Source organism: Limanda limanda, chromosome 11 (genome assembly GCF_963576545.1).
Source record: "Limanda limanda chromosome 11, fLimLim1.1, whole genome shotgun sequence".
Taxonomy (NCBI): Eukaryota; Metazoa; Chordata; class Actinopteri; order Pleuronectiformes; family Pleuronectidae; genus Limanda; species Limanda limanda.
In genome coordinates this window covers 9,353,773-9,374,982 of record NC_083646.1, presented here as the reverse complement: position 1 = coordinate 9,374,982, position 21,210 = coordinate 9,353,773, and the positions used below count along the sequence as shown (strand labels likewise).

General features: G+C 43.5%; 1 protein-coding gene across 1 annotated transcript in view; it reads left to right on the top strand.

Annotated features, from left to right (window-relative positions):
• Window positions 1-2,070: 2,070 nt before the first annotated feature.
• Window positions 2,071-21,210, top strand: part of tmem145 (transmembrane protein 145) — a 34,964-nt gene continuing 15,824 nt past the window's right edge. Inside the window, exons 1-5 of the mRNA XM_061082029.1 lie at window positions 2,071-2,181; window positions 14,457-14,531; window positions 15,031-15,108; window positions 16,613-16,702; window positions 17,668-17,769. Of these exons, the coding sequence (XP_060938012.1) occupies window positions 2,074-2,181; window positions 14,457-14,531; window positions 15,031-15,108; window positions 16,613-16,702; window positions 17,668-17,769 (453 nt within the window). The 5' untranslated portion in view covers window positions 2,071-2,073. The remainder of the gene's footprint in view (window positions 2,182-14,456; window positions 14,532-15,030; window positions 15,109-16,612; window positions 16,703-17,667; window positions 17,770-21,210) is intronic.

Sequence of the window (21,210 nt, the reverse complement as noted above, 5' to 3'; positions counted from 1 at the left end):
TCTCCCATGAACGAGCTGTTGTGTCCCAACTCATGAATTCAACTTTTCTTTACAGCAATAACTGGATCTATACGACCAGATATTCATCATTGGTATTTATATAAACTGCTGAATTTCTCTTGATATACTGAGATTCGTAAAGGTCAATAAAAAAGATAAGCTTTTTTTAAACATAAAAAAATATCAGATCAAATGCTGACATGCACGATACAGAGAGTAATCTGTCATAATATTAATGTGTTTTGTCTACACACAAGGGATGCAGGTAGTTCTGAAAGTACAACTTGCGGGTACTTATGTTTTACACGAGTATTACTATTTTACGTTACTTCTCTAAACGTCACTGCAAGTACTGTGCTCGTAGCCCGAAGGCTTTAAATAGACAAAATTAATAAACATGAGCTTATTGAATGTGATGGATAAAACTACCCAACAGTATAAATGACTTGGGTGAATCATATATTGTCCATTCAATTTCATATTTTTGTAATTGTGTCGGACTGTACGTCTTGTTCATACATTTCAATATCTTTTATAGTTCCTCGTGTTCATATTGTATTTTTTCACTTCTTTCCTTTCCTACATGTGTATTTCACTATTCCCTCGATGCTGCTGTAACAGTATTAGTCTTATCAAAGATTCAAAGATCTGTCATCACACTCAGGAACAAGGAAATTGTAAAGGCTTCTTTCTCTTATCTCTCTCTCTCTCTCTCTCTCTCTCTCTCTCTCTCTCTCTCTCTCTCTCTATATATATATATATATATATATATATATATACATGGGATATAGTATGAAAAAAAGAAATAGCAGCAGCATCAGCAAATAAAATAGAATGACTGAATTTACAAATAGTGATAAATGGTGCAGTCCCTGAGGTTTGGTGTGTGTGTGTGTGTTTAGTCTTATCTTACTATAACATCTAACTAATCCATTTGTATTATACATCCAGTACACTGTACTGATACCTGTACAAAGTTTGGAATGCAGGGATTATTTCAATTTGACCTTTTGCCAATAATATACTTTAGTTTCATTTAAACTCCCTGTGACATTATTCAGCAGCAGAGTTGGTCATATAATAAAGTGAGGGAGAGGCGTGTGAGTGTGTGCGTGTGTGGGTGACCTCATGATTGCAATCAGCGGTGGCATTTTTAATACGCGTGCGTGTGTCGCAATCTCAAAGTACGAGCGGAACCGGACGCGCGCATCACCCAAAACGCACACCAGCTTCTGCTCCTGGAGGGGGGGCACATGCACATCGACCAACGTGCACGCGGCCAGCCTCTCTCTCTCTCTTTCCCCCATCTCTCCCCTACCTTCTCTCACTAACCCCCCATCTCACTCTCTCTCTCCTCTCCACTCTCTCTCACCTCCTCTCTCACTCACCCCTCTATCTCCTCCACTTTCTCACTCGACCCCTCTCTCTCTCCTCTCTCACTCCCCCCTTCTCTCTCTCCTCCACTTTCTCACTCGACCCCCCCCTCTCTCTCTCTCTCCCCCCTTCTCTCTCACTCACTCAGTCACCCCTCTCACTCTCCATCTCTCTCTCACTCTCTCTCTTCCCCTCTCTCACCCCCCTCACTCTCTCTCACCCCCCCTCTCTCTCTCACCTCCTCTCTCACTCACTCACTCAGTCACCCCCCCTCCTCTCTCTCTCTCTCGCTCACTCAGTCACCCCTCTCTCTCTCTCTCTCTCTTCCCCTCTCTCTCACTCACCCCTCTCTCTCTTCCCCTCTCTCACCCCCCCTCTCTCTCTCTCACTCACTCACCCCTCTCTCTCTTCCCCTCTCTCAGCCCCCTCTCTCTCTCTCACCTCCTCTCTCACTCACTCACTTAGTCCTCCCCCCTCTCTCTCTCTCACTCAGTCACCCCTCTCTCTCTCTCTCTCCCCCCCCCTCTCTCTCTCTCTCTCTCTCTCGCTCTTCCCCTCTCTCTCTCTCTCTCTTGCGGGCGCGCTCCTCCTGGCATGAGCCGTGCCTCCGTGCGCGCTCCCGCCTCACACTCGGGCTTCTTGGAGCCCGGGTTCTCAGACGAGCTTCGGCGGGGGAGAGAGAGAGAGAGAGAGAGGAAGATGGAGGTGAGAGCCGGGGAGAGACTCGCGTGGCTGCTGCTGTGCAGCCTCCTGTGCGTGGACTCGGTGCTCGGGAAATACGTGAAGGGAATCATCAACACGAAGGAGGTGAGCGCAGCGTGCGTGTGTTTGTGTGTGTGTGTGTGTGTGTGTGCGTTTTCTTTGCCATTCGCGACAATGGCACCGCCGCTGACTGATGGGAGAGGGGGGGACAGGGGGGGGGGGGCACGGGGACAGTGGGGGGGGGACAGACCGGACTGCGGAGCCGCGCACAGTTGCCTCCGCGGCGGATGAAGAAGCTGCGACCACTGCGCCTTCAAGTTCCCTCGGATGTGCATGACACACACACACACGCACACACACACGCACACGCACATGCACATGCACACGCACAAATGCACACACACACACATGCACACACATGCACATGCACACACGCACACTCACACCTCTCTGCTTTTGCTTCGCAGTCTTGCTCTATCTGCGTTCATGTCAACTGTGGCGCATATTTCATCCTCATGGGTCATCATGCTCATCATCATCTTCATCATCATCATCTTCATCGTCATCTTCGTCCCACGAGTCCCTGGTTGTTATCGATCCAGCGGCCGGGTATCGATCGCTCATCTGTGACGTGCACGCTCCTGTTGATGAAATGCTCCGTTTCTGTTCATCATCAGAGGAGTCGTTACAGGTGGCGCCGGCGGTAGATCGATCCTGGAGGAGCTCAGTCCAGCCTCCTCGCCTCCTTTCCTCCTTCCTTCCTTCCCTCCTTCCTTTCTGGGTTCATTGTTTTCCAGACAGATCATCGCGCTGAGTTCAGATCTGAGTTCAGATCTGAGTTCAGAATGTGCGCTGCTGTTGTTGTGATTCCGGAGAAGCTGCACCCCCCCGCTGCTCCACACCTCTGCCCTGTGGTCTCAGGAGTTCCATGGAGTTTCACGGACTAGTTGCACAGGAGGGGTGGCTACCATTTTGTTCTGGCCACTGTGCAGACAAACCCCTCTGGTCAAATGAGCACCAAGTGGTTATGGTCCTTTAGAAAATGTTCATAGTTCTGTTGGGATTCCTGCAGAAACTGAGCTTTGGCGGTGGAACAGCAGAGGAAACATTTGACCCTACAGTATCTGGGGTCAGGTGTGGTTTTCAAACCAGATGTATTAGATTATTCCTCCAGCAAATAAAGGAGGAATATAATAACAACACAACTTCCCAGAGCACATCATGTTCAGATTTGTTGATTTGATCCTGACAGTAAAAAAACTCAAATGGGAGAAGTTGAAAGCAGCAGATTCAAACCATCTTTGCTTGACAGATGCTTTTTGAAGTTGATTAGTTAAATTAGTCGACTAACTATTTTAGCTCTAACCTCAGACAGTTGAAATGTCCAGTTGCCTCAGCGGACGACACAGCAGGGGACTATTTTGTTGCACCGTGCAGCTCAGGTCACAGGGGGACTGGTGGCGTCGTAGTTAAAAACACACGCACGTACAGAAATGTCCCTCCAATTAATCAGTGTTTGCATTCTGCCTTGTGCATCCAGGTGTTTCGTGTATCACATATTTTCACGTCCTGTTTAAATGGGATTTGGCAGCAAAACCTCGGTTTGTAATGGAGTCTCATGTAGCAGCTTGTATATCACCTCCTCTGGTTCCTCCAAGAAACAAAGAGCAGAACCAGACACTGAGGCAACAAGCTTTAATTCCCACTCTGTAGCTCACTGACCTCTTGTGCTCACATTCCCCGAGATATAGTCAATTTCAAAATGTGGCCTGAACTGAGAGATTGAAGTCACCCGTTTGAATCCCTGGGATGACGATGGGGGATCAGAATAGATGAATCGAACGCGAGGCAATCATCCATCCATCACGGCTGCTGAGATGCCCTTGAACGCAGCACAGAATGTGCACCTGCTCCGGTGGAGCTGCTCAGTGGCCGATGGGTTTCACTGGGCGTCCTCCGAGAGCCAGTGTGGGTTTGAGGCTCATTTTCCTGACTATAAAAGCATCTACTGTTCTATTTCTCTGCTGTAAATAAGAAAAGGGTCGCAACTGTCACCAACAACTGTCAAACTGTCTTGTAATGTGCGGCTTAACAATATGCGGCTTAAAAATAAAAAAAGGCTTCACATTAATAAGTACATTTCATATTGTCACGGTGCGGCTGCAACGGTTGTTTTCATCATCACTAGTCTGTTTATTATTTTCTTTATACAATCCACGAGTAATTTCTATAAAATGTCAGGAATGATTTATCGGTTTTCCAATAAAAATCCTCTGCTATTGAGACCTATATCGGTATCTGCATTTATGTTTTGTGTGAAAAGGATTTAAGAATATGCAATGCCGAAAATATGTGTTTATTTTTACTGGTTGTTCTTTGTCATGAGGGTTTAAAAACGATATATTTTGAAGTAATTTAAAAAAAATGTTTACTCGATAATATTGGCATCAGCCCCCAAAATGTCATTTGTCACCCTCTAGAAAATATCCATTCCATTGTCTAGAAGATGAATTTGAAGGCTTTTTAAATAAAGGAGGAATTAGTTAATATAATTTTAGACCTGCTCTCTCTAAAAATACTCATTTCTTTCTCTAGCTATGTTGATTTTCTCTCCTTCTTCTCATTCTGTCTTTTGGCAGTTTATGCGAAACACCGGGACACTTTGAATGACATCAAGACACACCAGGCTTTGACAGTCGATTGATAGTGCGTGTATTTGTACAGTTTAACACATCAGCAGTCTTGTGTATTCCTTCCTCCAGTGTCACCCATTAACTCCCCTCTTCTCCACATTCACACAAACACACACACACACACCAACCAGTGGTGAACCATGAGTATTAGAGACTGGTCCCCTCCCTGTGACCACTCACATGCAGCCTCAAACTAAATCTTTGCGGCTTTTGCTGTTTTCTATATAAAGCTTAAACAAAAGGGCTGAAATACCACTCTGCAGTTAATCTCCCTTAAAACACACTGGACGCAGTTGACCAGTTCAAAGCTTTTACAAAGCAGCAGAGCAAAAAGACTAAATATATAAAAGGTTTAACTTATGTCAATATTCACATCCTACATGTACAGATTAGCTTGGATACACAATGACACTGTTCAGTTTATTTTTGTGAAACCATGAGTGCAACTCGAATGGCACCCAGTCGAGCTCAGACCTCTGCCAAGGCCCAACAGTCCCCTTAAATTCAATCAGGCTTTATGGCCAAGCCAACAAAACAGATCATGAAATCATAATCTCCACTGAGGAAGAATGATGGGAAGATAAAGACAAACCAAACAAAAGCCTACCCTCCTATAAAACCACATTTAAATCCACTAGATCCAGATTGTTATTTTCATCTGCACCAAAGTACACACCCTCACAGACACAAAAGTCCCGTAAATTGGTGATTAAAAAATACAATCCTTGGATCAGCCCCTTTGTTAGTATCCTTAAAGTTTAATGGGTTCTTTCTTGGCCGATATCCCATCCTTCCAAGTTTGGGAGGAATTTGTTCAATAGTTTCATCGTAATCCTGCTGACAAACAAACTAAATAACCAACAAACAAACAAACGGACAGATAGGGGGGAAAAGTTGGCCCCCTTGTGGAGATGAAATATAATTCGTTCAGATTTGCCCCAAATGTAAAACCGGCGACTCCTTACCTTTTGATCATTCGTCAATTCAACAATTATTTATATTCCTTTAGTCTCTTGGCCAATCAAGATGCTAATGTTAATTGCACGCTGTCAACTACTTCACTTCTTCTAACATGAAACACTTTAATCATCATTAATCCGGAAGGAATCACAGCTAACCAACCGAAGCTCAGATGCAACCTTCTGCAAATTATCTTGCATTTGATTTTTGTAATATAATTTCATAAAACGGAAATCTCATCTAAGCAGAAGATCAGAGCAATTTGCATTCAGTTATTAAACCTGTTGGTCACGTCTCTGACCTGTTCCTACCCCCCCCCCTTCCCATCCTCCGTCCTGCCGCTCAGCCATCTGTGCTGTCGGACTGACTGAAGTCTCTGATCTGCTCCGTAGCTCAAACCACTGCACAGAAAAAGGTAAACCCCATGAAATGGCCGCGAGCGTCAGGATGGCCGAGGGTAATGATATTTTTTTGGTTCCACCTGCTGTAAATCAAAATGTGATTGATTGGTTTAATTCACCTGACACTTTTCAAACAAACACACACAGCTCTGCAAGCGCCATGCCTAATTTACTTTTGATGAACTCTATTAGCAACCATTTCATTCAACTTAATAGAAAATTTGACTCAAAGTAGAATTAGAGAAGAGTAATCACAAAATTAGAAGAAAATTATTGTTAAATACAAGCGATTATGTCACTTTTAAAATGCTAATATTTTAGGGCGTAGAAGCCTCTAAGTGTTCCCCATCCCCACCGACACAAAAACATTCCCATGAAGCTGTTGATCTCTGAAGGCTGAGCTGAGGCTGTAAATCCACAAATCAACTTTACCACAGTGAAAGACATAATCCAACAAAGACAATGGTCCGCCCTACTGGTCAGTGGCTTCTCTTGGGCAGGGAGTTGTGTACATAAGCCTAAGTGGCTGCATAGTGTGTGGAGGCGCTGATAAAAGCGTCCCTGTGAGGGGCAGTAGTGTCGAAGCCTTGGGGTCAGGAGAAGGTCATCGGTTTGAATCCAGCTGGGAAAACGTGAGCAGGGAAAGAGATAAAAAAAAAAAGTGACCCATTCTTTGACAGTCAATAGAACAGGACCTCCGAGAATGGCAGTAAATCCATTCTCTGTGTCTCCTGTGTCAATGAGTTTGAGGCAGTCGGATGTTGGACATTTATTACTGCAAGGTCCTCGTTTGACCTCGGGATGGGCTGTTTAGTTACATTTACACAGCGCGAACACACACACACAGCGGCCAAACATCAGTTTCCAAAAGGGCTGAAGGATTTTGAGGATTTTGCTAATTTTTTGGGACTAATCTTGTGATTGCAATTTAATTTAGTCAGATAAAAGTAACCTCTGGTCTATAGAAAACCTTACATCAAATAGCAGGTCACATTTAGCCGAAGTGTAAATGACACCAGAGAATGTATTGACCAGGTTTTCTTTGTGATGACGTGCAGCCGTCTGACAGAATCAACAGTTGTCTTTGTAGCTGAATCAATGAATTCAGCCGTTACTGGCTTTAACTTATTTGCTTCAATTTGTAATTGAACTTCAAGGGACAGGATAGAGAAATCTCTAATTATATTTAAGGTAACGGGATGTTATCTTGAATAAAATCCACTTTACCCGTGGCTTTGCCTGTTTGCCATAACTTTCAGGGAAACTGACGTATGTATGATGAAGGAAAAACACTCTGTTAGCCAATTAGCATCTGTTGTTTTCCCTCCCACTGTTTGTACTGGTCCCTCCTAGTGGATCATGATTTGCAGTTTGCTGCCTGTTCAGTTGCCAAAGTTCTCCCTGTAAAGCACAAACAACAGGGGAACCAAGCGGCACAAGAACATTGTGGCACAATTAATGGTGGTCAGCGACAACTCCTCAGGTCTTTGGTTATTGTTTTGAGAAACCCCTAGTGGCCCCTAGTTTATTTTTATTTAGTGTCAATTGCAAGCTCTTGCAGGTTTAAAAATACCCACATTTATATCATGATTTTAATATGAGAGATGGAGTCATCAAGCTGTAGTTTTCCACTTTCTCTCTTCTACAACCGACTGTAGACAGGTTAAAAGTTTGCTGGTCTTTGAGTTAATGAAAATTTGTGGATTAGACCTGAAAGGTCTCTCAACTTCTTTTAAAACTTTTTTTTGTCTTTCAAAATTAATGAATATGAACAGATGCCCTTGAAAGTCCGTCTTTCTAATTTAAAAATCCAGCACCCATATTCATCATCATGCTTCAGCTCTCTGGGCCTTATATCAACACAAGCAGATGAAAACACACTGATGGATGTCGGGGTTGATAGAACCCCAGTTTTGAAATGAAGGATTTCACCAGGATTGAAGTGAAGAGGCCAAGCATGTGATGTCTTATGTTAATTAAAGGCATCAAAATATACCGGATCTGAAATGATGGATTTCACCAAACAAGACTTTCAAAGTCATGTAAACTTCGATTTGACATTGCAGTAGCTGTCGGGAACCTTCTATGCGTGGAATTTCAGACTCAATCAGTTTCCCTACATCTCTTTTTAATGAGGACTTTGTGATTAGATACCTGCACCGTCTGTGTGTGCAGGTATTTGCACGTGAGGAATGTTTTCATGCATCCATATGCTATCTTTAATGTATCTATTTGTGTGTGTGTGTGTGTGCATTGTCTACAAAGTGTGTGTGAGCTCATGTGGATCACCCAGAGGGACACACAGTGGCACAGAGCTTGAGTGTGTTTGTGTGCGTGCTGGTGCGTGAGTGTGTTTATGCTTCGCAGCGTTGTGTAACCCTGACTAATGAATCATTGAGAAGCCCAGCGGTCCAGGGGTGACTTGACTAGCTGATTGGTAATTAATTGTTAATGAGGCTTAGCAAGCAAACGGATCGGGAGAAACAAGACAGAAAGCTTCGGAGAAGAAAAGACAGAAACTGAGAGGGAGGGAGACAGAAAGAGATGCTAAATTGATCAAATACTGCATGAAGGCATAGCACTTGATTAATGGTGTGTATTATGTACACACACTCGTGCAAGCATGCACACACCCTTGGGGAGGTGGTGGAGTGACTCTGCATCACAATGCAGTGGCCACAGGGAAATAAGAAGAGTAAGAGGGAATTAAGGTAGACACCTCATCCGCTGTTGCTGTTCTCCAGGGCTTAGTCTTTTTTTCTGCTCCATACTGAGGCGCACAAACGCACACAGACACACACACACTGGCCTAAAGCCTGGATTATACTTCCGCGTGGGATCGATTCAGCGTGGCCTACGCCGTTTTGAGCATTCTTACTTGTGCACCGCCTGAACGCAGTTTGGCGGAGGAGTATCTATGTCACTGAACTTCAAACATTTCAAACTGAGAGGAGGGTTTCAAAGTTAATGCAAATGTATGTTGAACAGCAGATACTTTGACAGAAATCGCAGCAATGTAGAAAACTGAAGAGGTCGGAGGAGATGATCTCTGAACTGACTGAGGACGAAGGTCAATGAGCTTTTTGTGCTCGCTCGGCCGCCAAGAGACGAGGACGATATGAGCTGTCAAGCAGAACAACTGGTAGTTGTGTTCTTTGTTGCAGAAACATGTAGTTAGATTTCCAAGGAGGTGCACATGGCATGAGTTCACAGTGTGGGTAACTGGCTACGACCCACCTGACAGCATTGAGTCAATGTAGAGGTATTGGCCTTAACCGTTTACTGCATAGTTTAGTAGTTGTTGTTGGTATAAGGGCCCCAGTTGTGAGTTGTCCTAACAGCTGGTAAACTTCATACTGGAGGGCTGATAATATCATGGTCTTGTTTGAGTCACTTGTCTGCCTTTATATGGACAATGTGTAAAATCTTGGTGTGTCTTCACCTATTGTAGGAAATGCAGTCTTTAGGCCATCAGCCAGACAGATCTCAGTGGAGTCTTTAACAACCATGCCAGTGTATTACTGCCGTTTTACTTTTCATGCAGGACATGCATGGGAGTGTTCTGCCTGTGTGTTGGTTACTGTGCTGGTCTCGATGGACACGCACAACCCAGTTTCAACCCTGACTCAAGCAGAGGGCAGTTGTTCACATGCTGCCAAACCTGCATTCATTCAGAAATACAGTAATATTTTTCACACAGGTTAACCTTGAAATCTCACTGTGTAACTGTAAGGCTGTTGATTATCGGTTTGCCCAGTAAGAGGAAGAGGTGGCAGGAGTAGAGGATGAGCCACGAGAGGTCAAGAACATGAGCGCGAGCTGAAGTAGCTGAGGTTAAGGAAAGAGTGGAGAGATTTCTTTGGGAGAGAAATGCTTCTACTTCTCCTTCCTCTCAGGTTGGACTCAGGGGAGAGCTGCAAGTAAGGATTATTTTAATCATCAATAAATCAGAGAGTTCTTTAACTCACATCATAACTTTCTAATGTCATACATTATTGCACATACCTATCGAAATCTTTCATGGTGAAGGTTCTAGTGCAGATCTACTCAAAGGAAATTGTTTCAGCACAAAATGATATTTTACAATTAATCATGCCTCCAACTTTCTGTCAGCGGTTGTGTTCAATTTCCAGAGGAAAATGCCCAATTTCTTTTTGAGGATTTTCATGACAAAGCCTTGAACTCAATCCCATCAAACACCTTTTGGGACCAACTGAGCCACCAACTGTGAGCCGAGGTTTATCAGCCAACATCAGTTCCTGACCTCACTAATAATCCTGCTACTGACTGGGAGGAAATCCTCAGAACTGGGCTCTGAAGTCTGATGGAAAGCCTTCCTAGACGAGTGGAGGCTGTTAAAGCAGCACACAGTATCAATACATTCTGACAAAATGTTTCCTAATAAGAAATGTGTGCCTGTGTACTTTGTTTGTCTATTTTTGGGTTGTCCATCCCATTATTGTGAACAAGATATCTCAAGTATGCCTTAAAGGTTTTTCTTCAAATTCAGTACCAATACCTCAAAGGTCAAGGTCACTGTGACCTTACAAAACACGTTTTTGGTCTTGTGACCTCATCTCAGCAGCACATTAAGGAAATTTCCTCAAATTTGGTTAAACACTCACAGAAGAACTAATACGAATTTGCTGGTCGAAGGTCACAATGACCTCGTACGAATCTGGAATAAAATTATATGTAGACTGAAACTGCTGCGGATGGTGAAGGCAAACAGCCACAGCACGGTAATCATACTTCGTCCAGTTTCACGTCTCATCACAGCCCAGTTTGACCTTTTGACATCGGTGGGCTCATCGGTTGAACTTCTGATTAGATGTCATTGGTTTTTGCTGCGTTTGTGTGTGAGGAATTTGCTCATCTAGCAAGGGGGCACTATCTGCGTCGAACGCCATTATTCATTCAGCGCTGCACACGGCTGCTGGATTATCGGGAAGATCATTTTTTGCGAGACGAGATAATATAAGTGACAAAAGACACAGTCAGTGTTTGTGTGTTTAAATGTTTATTAGCTGCTGCTGTGGTTTCTCTGACACCAGTGGTGTCCGACATTTGATGCGATACGTGTGCTTGTGTGTTTCAGCTGAAACAGTATGACACATATGCTCTCTGGCAAGTCTATGAGTGTGTTTGTGTGTTCATTCAACAAGGGGGGCTTTCACAGTCCTAGCCTGTGTTGAGTTAAATGATACCCCCCCCCTCCATCCCAACCAGACCACCTCTCTCTCTTCTCTCTCCAGGGTTTCATCTCTGGGTCAGTGCTTCCCTGTGTTGCCCTAGTTGTCATGGTTACAGCCTTAAGCGTCACCCTGGACGACGCACGGCGCTGGGAGTGAGTCTCAGGCTTCAGTGACTTTCGGAGTTTGCCATGAATTATAGCCCCGAGTCTCCAGGGGCTGAAGCCGGCTGGCAGCGGCTGAATTATAGCTGCGGTTTTGTTAGCTGTGATATATGAAGGCGGCGGCGGCGCTGGCCACACTGTGCTGCTCCGGTTGCACTTTATTTCTCAGCACAGAAATTACTGTGCTTGTTTATGGAGAAAGAATGCAGGGCAGAGGTAATTACAGTATAATGGGGCATGGGGAGTTTGCTGGTTGGATGGCGATCAGGAGTTCATAACAACCAACCTGAAGGCCGGTTTTAATAAGAACCGCGCTCCAGTTTTCCAAGAGGCCGAAATGTATGTGTGGTGGCTGGACAAGTCCAAACAGCCTGGATTCATCTGTGCTTCTGTTTCATATCTGCTTGAAGAGTACAATAGATTGTTATTAACTGAGGTAGAGCTTGTGCAATACATCACCATAATATATACTGCGAGAGATTTAACCATCTGGGATTCTGGGATTGTTTTTCTGTTTTTTAAAGCTACATTGCAGCAGCGTAATTCATCTGACAGCTGTGAGAAATGAGAAATGAAAAACTGTCGTGTGTCAATATATATCCAGTTAGGATTGGTTATTGTTGAAATCCTCACCAAAGTTGAGTGTTGGGCTGAAATGATGAATCCGTTTTCAGAAGAGCTGCAGATGAATTTCTTCGTGTGGAAACTATAAATGGTTTAAACTGTTACAGCTCTAATGTAAAACTTGATGAGATTCTTGGTTATGTTTACTTTAATCAAGAAAATACAAATTTTAGACTATTTTGCATATCTGTTTTGACAACAGGTTTGGGATATCTTGTTAAATGAAGGATTGTGTGCAAACTAATAGTAACACTTTAAATTAAGATCCTGTAAAAAAGTATTTTAAAAAGGTTTATACTGGTGCCTGAATTGAAAAATGTACTTTAAAAAGAAAAGAAAGTTGACATTGAATAATATTTTGGTTTATGATATTTCCCAATGAATCTGGGCCTCATTTATGCAATGAATTTCTCCATTGCATAAAAGCATAGTTTTGGGACTGGTACCCAAATATGTATTAGTATCTGAGTAGAACTATTTTCAAATAATAACCATCCTGTTAGTGAGTCATAAATAATGTGATATTGCCACCATTGTCCATCTCTAAAATGGAATAACTGCCAAGTAAATTTCAAGAACGGCACTCTCTGCCAAGGTCCAACAGTCCCTTTAAATGCAATTAAGCTGCACTTAATTGCACACACCCAAAGAAATCGGACCTCTAAATATGCCAGATTCATTATTTTCATCGAGATCCATGAATTATTGAAAATGTCACAAACGCACCATCTCACCTTGGTAAAGAATGTGGGAGGAAAAATGAAAGTTAAACTCCAAGTTACTATCGCGGTCAAGCTCATGTCTATAATATAGTAAAAAATATATATTTATATCTGATAAATAACAAATAAATGTGCGAGAGGCAGCCTGTTGAACCTTCTAGTTCTTTCAGTTGATGTCTCATACATGGTGTGAAAGTCTTCTTCTACTCTTGCTGCCTCTCGGGGCTGCGGATAAGTGATGTGGTGTTAGTGCTGTGTTCACTAATATGACCCAGTATGATCACACACCATATAGAACACACAAACACACACACACACACACACACACACACACACACACTACCAGCCCGATGCTGCTGCAGTAACTTATATAAGCTCAGTGAAGTACACCATCAGCACTATTATCTAGTCTCATGCTGCCAAGCTTATGGCTGAATAATGTTACTTAAGAATAAATAGTTTCTTACCTCTCCTCTCATCTCTCATCCACCTCCTGTTTTCTTACTGTTTCTCTACCTCCTCTTTCACTTTCATGAAACTGCCATGTGATCGGATCCTGGCTCTGGAGAGATGTCTGTGTCTGTCTGTTGTTGTGTCTGTTGTTGTGTCGGTGTTTAAATCTCAGTAGAGATCTATCCGTGGTGCCAAGAGAATCATCATCATAACAAGTGATTAAGTTTTAATTTATGCTGGCTGATATCTAGCTGATGGATTGGCACGGAGGTTTTTCGCTGACATTCACGCTTCTCAGACAATAGATGCCATTGACTTTGGTGATCCCCGACTTTTCCTACAGACGCTGACATTTGTGGTTTTGAATGAGACGCCTCAACGGTTATTGGATTAATTGCTGTGAAATATGATCCAGGCAGTCTGTGTTTTTCTGTCACGGTGAAACATCTGTCATCCTGCAACTTCTCATCAGTCTGACTGACAGCTGTGAAGCCCCTGACGTGCTGAAAGGTGATACTTTCCTCCCTGCGTGCTGCTGATAGCCAATCGCAGGGGGCGTGATGTTTTCAGATTGTCGATCCATCTGTCTGTTCCTTTCATGTGAACATGATTTCTTAAGAACGCCTCGAATTAATTTCTTCATATTTGGAACAAACGCTCAGTTGGACTGAAGGATGAACTGATCAGAGTGTGTGGTTAGATGTTCAGAGTTAAAGGTCACTGTGACCTTACAAACATCTTTTGATCTTCTGAACACAGCATCTCAGTAACACCTTGAGCGACTGGATAGATTTGGGTGGACAAGGGTCGAAGGTCAAGGGAGTTGTGGCGTCACAGAACATATTTTTGGCCTCATTAAACATGATATTGCATATCTAACTTGAAAAGTTGACCAGTTGTCGTTGAACTGATTACATTTCAATAGTCAAAGGTCACAGTGATCTCATACGAGTCTGAAGGAAAATGTGGATGTACTGCACTGCTTGGCACTGGTGATAATTCTCCACAGAACTTTATAGAACGGGCTCAGTAGAGACCAGCAAAGAAACATGCTTCACACTTGTCATTGCTGCGGCTGTTATAGAGTTAGAGATGGAGCCTTTAACCTAGTTTCTATTTTGCTTCATGCATTTTAATCGTTGTTTTCCTTTCTTCTCTTTCTTGACGACAGGACTGGGTTTTCCTCACTCGCTTCTGCTTTCTCACCGATTTTGGACGTCTAGATTTCCGGTTCCGCTATCCAAAGGTAAGACCATTATTTAGTGTTTGTGTGTGTGTTTGTGTGTTTGTGTGTGTGTGTGTGTGTGTTTGTGTTTATGCTTTGCAAGTTGCTGCAGCATGCTGACACTTTCTTCTCTCAAGTCTTTCATATTTCTTGTCATCAGCTCACTTGACTGTCTTCCTTTCAACTAAGTTGTCTCTCTTCTTTCCTTCCTCTTACCTCATCTAAACCAATGCCATCGCTTGTTCTCTCTTCCTCTGGCTGTTCCTGCTGCACCCGCCTCGTCCTCTTTTCTTATTTCCTCCTCCTCCTCATTTTTCCTCTTCTCCACTTTATCTTTCTATATTTTGCTGTTTTTCGTCTTTGTTTACCTGTGCCTTGCTTTAGCCTGCAGACTTTGGAAACAGTATTTGCCGTCTAAATCTCAAATCTCAAACCGTCTCGCTGCCTCCTCACTGATCTATGCACATCCCACCCAAGCTTTTCTCCTAATCTCCCCCCCCCTCTCTCTCTCCCTGTGCAGTCTCGCTGCTGTCAGAATATATTGCTTTACTTTGATGACAGTTCTCAGTGGCCAGCTGTGTACAAGAGGCCTGAAAAGGTGAGATACTGACACGCTCTGCATCACGTCTTTTGACAAGCGATTATTAAAGAGAAATACGGCCCCATTTTCTAATTTGCATGTCACCATGGTAATCAAAAAGCCCTGTGACTCCAATTTGTTAATTTTCACATTTTGAAAGATAGCTCGCGGCTCATGCTGCTCAGAATAAAACAAACTGATCTTCTTAACACCCGGGGAAAATATCACATTTTCCAAATGGTATTTTCACTTTCTAGAATGATGTATTATTGATTATCCATGCAGTGATCGGGGATGGTGCGATGTATATCAGGTCTTAGATCTTTGAATTTTAAAGAGTGGGTTCATGTAATATTGGCCCATCCCTGAGCTATTAGAGCCGTATGCTTGAATAAACTTAATCTGTTTTGTATTTGCTTGTTCACTCTAAAAGCTATTTAGTAGAAACACTTGTATATCGTCTTTTTTAGTCTGTCAGCCATTTAGTCAACAGTAGTGCAATGCATCCAATCATGCAGATCCAGGTCAGGAGCTTCACTTCATGTTCACATCAAACATCAGAAAAGGGATCGAATGTGTTTGCTAACGTGCTGGTTTAACTGGTTCCTTTTGCTGGGATTTTCATCTAAATGGTTTCTAGATTTTAGTCAGAATAATGTGCTGGTGAGCAATAGCTCTGCAAAAGAAAAGTCTTGTTGTTGAGATAGGGCAGAGCAAAATTGCTAGACTTGTTAAAGCTGCACAATGCATCAATCTGTGAAGCAGATGTCAGCCAAGAACTCAAATCTGAGGCTGCAGCCGACACAGATTCACCAAAACTGGAGCAACGAAAACCGATAAAAGCTTAGCCTGGTCTGGCGAATCTTCTTATTGGGTCATGCAGGTGATGGGGTCAGAATTTCCCGTCAACACCATAAATCCATGGACCCAACATGGTGTAGACAGATCAGACAGGTGGTGGTGATGGATCTGTGTGTGAGAAATATTTTCATGACACCAATCAATCAATCATGTTTGTGTATCACAGCCTCTCTGGGTTTTGCTTTTAGCATTGTTGTGAACGCACTGTTGACGTGTCGACACTTGCCCTTAACAACACACAAGTGTGAAGCCGAGATCTGACTCTGGAGATGTGTGTCCCACAACCAGACAGACAGGGATGAATAGAAGAGAAACCAAACAGTTATTGCATACTGTAGAATATAATATTGACCAAATACCTTGAGTTTCTTGGCTCATGTAGTCATTTTGGTGTCACACTCTTCATTTTGCTGACATGTCTGACACACTGATGTGACATCACACTGAGCTATATCCAGCACAGCCACAAAAAGCCCAGTGTTTCTCAGCTTCGCAGCTTCTGGTGTCAGTTTCCTAGAATCAAGAATCAAGAGCCTTCACTCTACACTCGCCATGCTGCACAAATATTTATCTGCCTGTCACGCAAGGAGCGCTCCATCACACACATGCACACTTTCACTTCCATTGTGATCGGTTTTGACTTTCGTCTGTTTACTCGCAGCAAAACTGCTACCAGAAGGAGGCGGTGCTGAGGCCCGAGAACAACCAGGTCATCAACCTCACCACCAGCTACACCTGGTCCGGCTGTGTGGTAAGAGCGCACATGCATAATGCACCTGCACCCACCTGAGGAGAGCAGCTTCTCTCATGTCAGCAGGCACCCGTCCTGCCAGAGTGCCCCTGAGCAACACACCCACTGTAATCTGTTATTAATTACTGAATGTATTAGTAACTAATCATGACCTCTATGTGTTGTGGTAAACTGTATATCCGCTGCGGAGAATCCCATCGTTCCTCTCAACATATTTTCACCAGATTTTCCACAAAGGATTATATTTTTATCTTGTGCGCACAAGATAATTAAGTTGTGCACACAGAGACAATATCTGTTTAGTAAAGAAACGACTGGCCGATGCTTTGAAGACAACACTAATTTCATAAAAGTATTAAGATAGAAAAATCTTCCTTATGTCGCCTGAGCCTGTTTTCCTTCAGTATGCCCAGCAAATAATTCCTGACATCCTGTGTCCCTGTGCAAGAGCAACAATTATTTCTCCAGGCTATAAATATATTATTTTTTTCGGACTTCAGGGGCTCAGTACAAGGGAGATGTTACAGAGGAAAACGAAGAGAGGCAGACAGAGAGAGAGATAATGGCCTGTAATGTGTTTTGGTGACGTTGCACTGACGCACACGTTTCCACTGCTGATGCATCCCAGCCAAACATAAACGCGTTGAAAGAGCTTCTCTCTCCTGTCACACCTTTCTTTATTTATTATTTTTAAATATTCCTCTTATCTCCTTTTCAATAAGCAGCACCACGTGTTTGTTTGTCACATTAAAAAGTGTGATTGCCAGCGTCGCTCTGTTGTCGCGGCAGTTTGAGGATCTTGTTGCCACATTTCAGACTATATTGGGACGTGAAATATGTTCATATCTCGATATATCAGGCTCCCACTCTACTGTGATAATTCAGTCTCTGAGGAAAAACAAATGTCACCTTTTGGAAGGCGACATCCTGTGTGCATCACTTCCCCTTTGTCTCCTCTCTCTCAGGTGGAGGCAGACGGGAACGAGGAGGTTCTGAGCTGCGTGGGCGGACGCAGCTTCCGCTCGGTGAGGGAGAGATGGTGGTACATCGCTCTCAGCAAGTGTGGGGTAAGCACTGACCCCCCCGACCCCACCTGGCTCCCCCTCGCTGCAGGGGCAGGTGCACTACCAGGGGGGTTACCATGGCGATGTGCCACTTTTCTCGCACAGACCGACTCAGAGGGTTTAAACGCACCCGTGGAGTCGCTGCGTTTGTGTTCTGCTTCGCTCCAGATAAACAAAACGTCATCACTGTTGTTAACATCCACGTCAACCGTCCATCAAAAGTGAAGAAAGATTATCTCCTGGGGGATTAGTGATGAGAAAGAGTAACGTGCACGTCGTCAATGTCTAAACACGTAATGGAATTATGTTAAAATGTCAAAAACAGCTATTTTCACACTTTAAATTATTTAAAGACAATTTTGAAGTCAAGCAAAACAGTTTTCAGGTTCAAGCAGTGGCATCAGATATTAAAATTGGAAAACTCAAGCAAAAATATATCCAGCCCCCCCCCTCTGAAGAAGGCTCAGTGGAGCGCTGGATGTTTTAAGGCTACTATTTGTGCTAGCTCCTAATACATTTTAAATCAACCTGAGCATAATTTTTGTCTCAGCATGCGCTTTCTCATTTGAGAGTTTTACACCAGACAGCATTTAACATTCCAGAAGTGATCTGAAAAGCCTTAATACAAGAAAACTGCAAGTAAATCTCTCCCTGGGATTTACAGCAGGTAGATGGTACAGCCGGGTGTTAGCGCCATTGAAGAAAAAACCCTGATCTTGACACATTGCAATATATATTCGACTTATGATTATGAAATGCTATTTGGAGACCAGCAGAACTGATTCCAAATAACTTAAATACCACTGAGCCGACAGTGCTCCGAACTCATTAGATGTTACGGCTGATCTTGTATTTGCACATCTGTCTGTGATTTGCCTCTGGACACCGAAGCGTTTTATCTCTCCCGGAGTGTTTCTGCACCGAAGCACAGAGACTCTGCTTTAAACGCTGCTAACTACGCTTTTGTATGAGCTCAGCTGAAGCCTATTGATTAGCCAGCTTCAGGGACTTTTAAGAATTGTGTTGTTTGATAATGGGATTCAGTGTTAATAATGCTCCGGCAACTAAACGAGCGCGGTGTGTTGTTTGGTGATGTGCCTCTGGACCGCTCGTGTGTGTGTATGTGTGTGTTTGTGTGTGTGTGTGTGTGTGTGTGTGTGTGTGTGTGTTTTTATGTTGTCGAAAGTAGGTGAGGAAAAGGGTGAACAAGTATCTTCTGAATTTGAATCACTGCACCTCTGCCTGCCTGTCAGTGTTACGCCTCTGGTCATGATTCAGATTTGTTTATGTATGTGTGTGTGTGTGTGTGTGTTTATGTGTGTGTTAGAACTCGTGCCCTTGTACGGTTCTCTTTTTTTTTTGATCGGTTTGTTTTTGTGCTGTCGCATCCTGGGCGAGCCGGCTGAAGGGGGATATGATTAGAGCGGATGCTTCCTGCGGAGTGTTGTTTGGTGTCACTCCAGCGTCGGCTGATGGACACGCTGCCTAATGCCGTCGGACTCCAGTATAAAAGCTCGTCTCCTCTCCCGGGGACTTATGCATGCTGCGCCCTGAAGCCAATTTCCACCTCTCGTCGCTTCGCCTCCTCGCATCCCTTTTGCTTTCACACCTGTCCGTCTCTCCTACCTCCATCGCTCTCAATCTTTTGCGACCCTCTCTTTCAGCTCCCTGTCACCAGGCTGTGACGAGCTCCACACCGTCTCACATTTATTTACTTCTGTGTCTCCTGCTCCGCTCGGTCGGCCCGTCTCTAATTGTGTTTTTTTTTCCTCGCCATCTCGCCGGTCTCATTTTCTTCGCCTTCTCCTCATTTGGTGCAGTTTTTCCTGGCATCCGCACTCACATATTTCCCTCTCTTTGTTCCTGTTTCCCTCTCATCCGGCTCTTTCATGTTCTTGGCATCTCAGTCTTTACCTGAGCTGAAGTGGATTTCAAAGTCAGTATGAGCTCATGAGCCCTTAACACCAGCCAGTGTTTCCTCCCGATACCAGATGCAGACTCGCCTGCGTGAAATGATAAAATATGAGGCTGATTTTATTTATTTAACATTTCCAGGCAACTTGATTTATTATTGCAGTAAAAACATCAGGCTGGAAAAAGAAAATCATTATTTCATCGTTAGAAATTAAATCGAGGCCCTCTGCCAATCAGGATGAAGGTTTATTGACATGTAAACGAAGGTCACTGAAGTTGGCATGAATCTCCATGCTTGTATTTCACTTTATATATATATATTTTTATATAGTGTACATATACCATACTGTACAGCCCGGCTTTAATTATATCTGTGTGTCCGTTTGGCTACACATTTTTGGACGGATGAATCACTCATACTCCTCTGTTATTGTCTTTCATAAAACTGTTTTGGTGGTCGGAGGTCTGGAACTAATTAGGGACCATTAATTGAAAATAAACAGAAAACAGAGCAGCTCAATAATGTGGCCTCGTTGCAATCGAGCGCAGCAACTGATGTCGGAGCTTCGGTTTATGAGCCGTTTATCCTTGAGGTCTTACAAGCAAAAGTGGAGAAATTGAGAGCTTTGAACGGCTGTAATCAACAACTGCTTTATTATGCCGAACAGAATTAGCCCCTAATGAAACAAAGCCGGCGCGGTAGGGAGCCCAGGAAAGAGCTGGTTGTTAACGGGAGCAGCTCGGCCAGGGGATTCATCTGGAGCCTAAAAATACACAACACATCTACTGTACTTTGTCAGAAAACTGTAATCTGTATCTGTGGTGAAGACTTCAAACACACACAGGAAAAAGATCCTCATCATGTTTTTACATCGGTTGGCCCATAAGAATGACATCTTTTATTGTATGTTTTACACATAGTTCTCTGAGCTTGACATTAAAAAGACGTGGCTGCACAGAGCTCTGACCTTCAGAATAAACTGGGCTGCCAGCTGTGAGCCTGTCGCCCAACATCAGGGTCCGAACCCACCAACATACAGTAAACTCCTGTGGCTTGGATCAGATCCCTGTTTTGTTCCCAGAGGAGTAGAAGCTTGTAAGGCAGCGTGTTAGAGAGACACTTGAAACGCCCCTGAAAAAACATTAGTATCAATTCACTTTTGTGGCTTTGAAGTGAAAAAAGTCCGGAACATCTTGACCTCTGCTGCTAATTCTTCTAACAATCTGTCTCTTGTCCCTCAGCTTAATTGAAGGAGTCACCTCTGATGTTCATGGTTTTTGGAATAGCAAGTCCAACAATCACACATGAGCAGAATATCCGGATGTATCTAGCTGACTGTCTCAACACTCGCACATACTTTCATCTTTTTATTGTACAATTGCAGAAAATAATTATTGCACGGACACATAAACAATGCTTTAAAAAACCCGGGAAAAGGGTGGAAGTGTATGGGTATTCTGTTTACCCAGAGAGATGCACGGCAACATTTGGCAACAACATCAACAGACGAGGGCAAAAAGATCACAGGC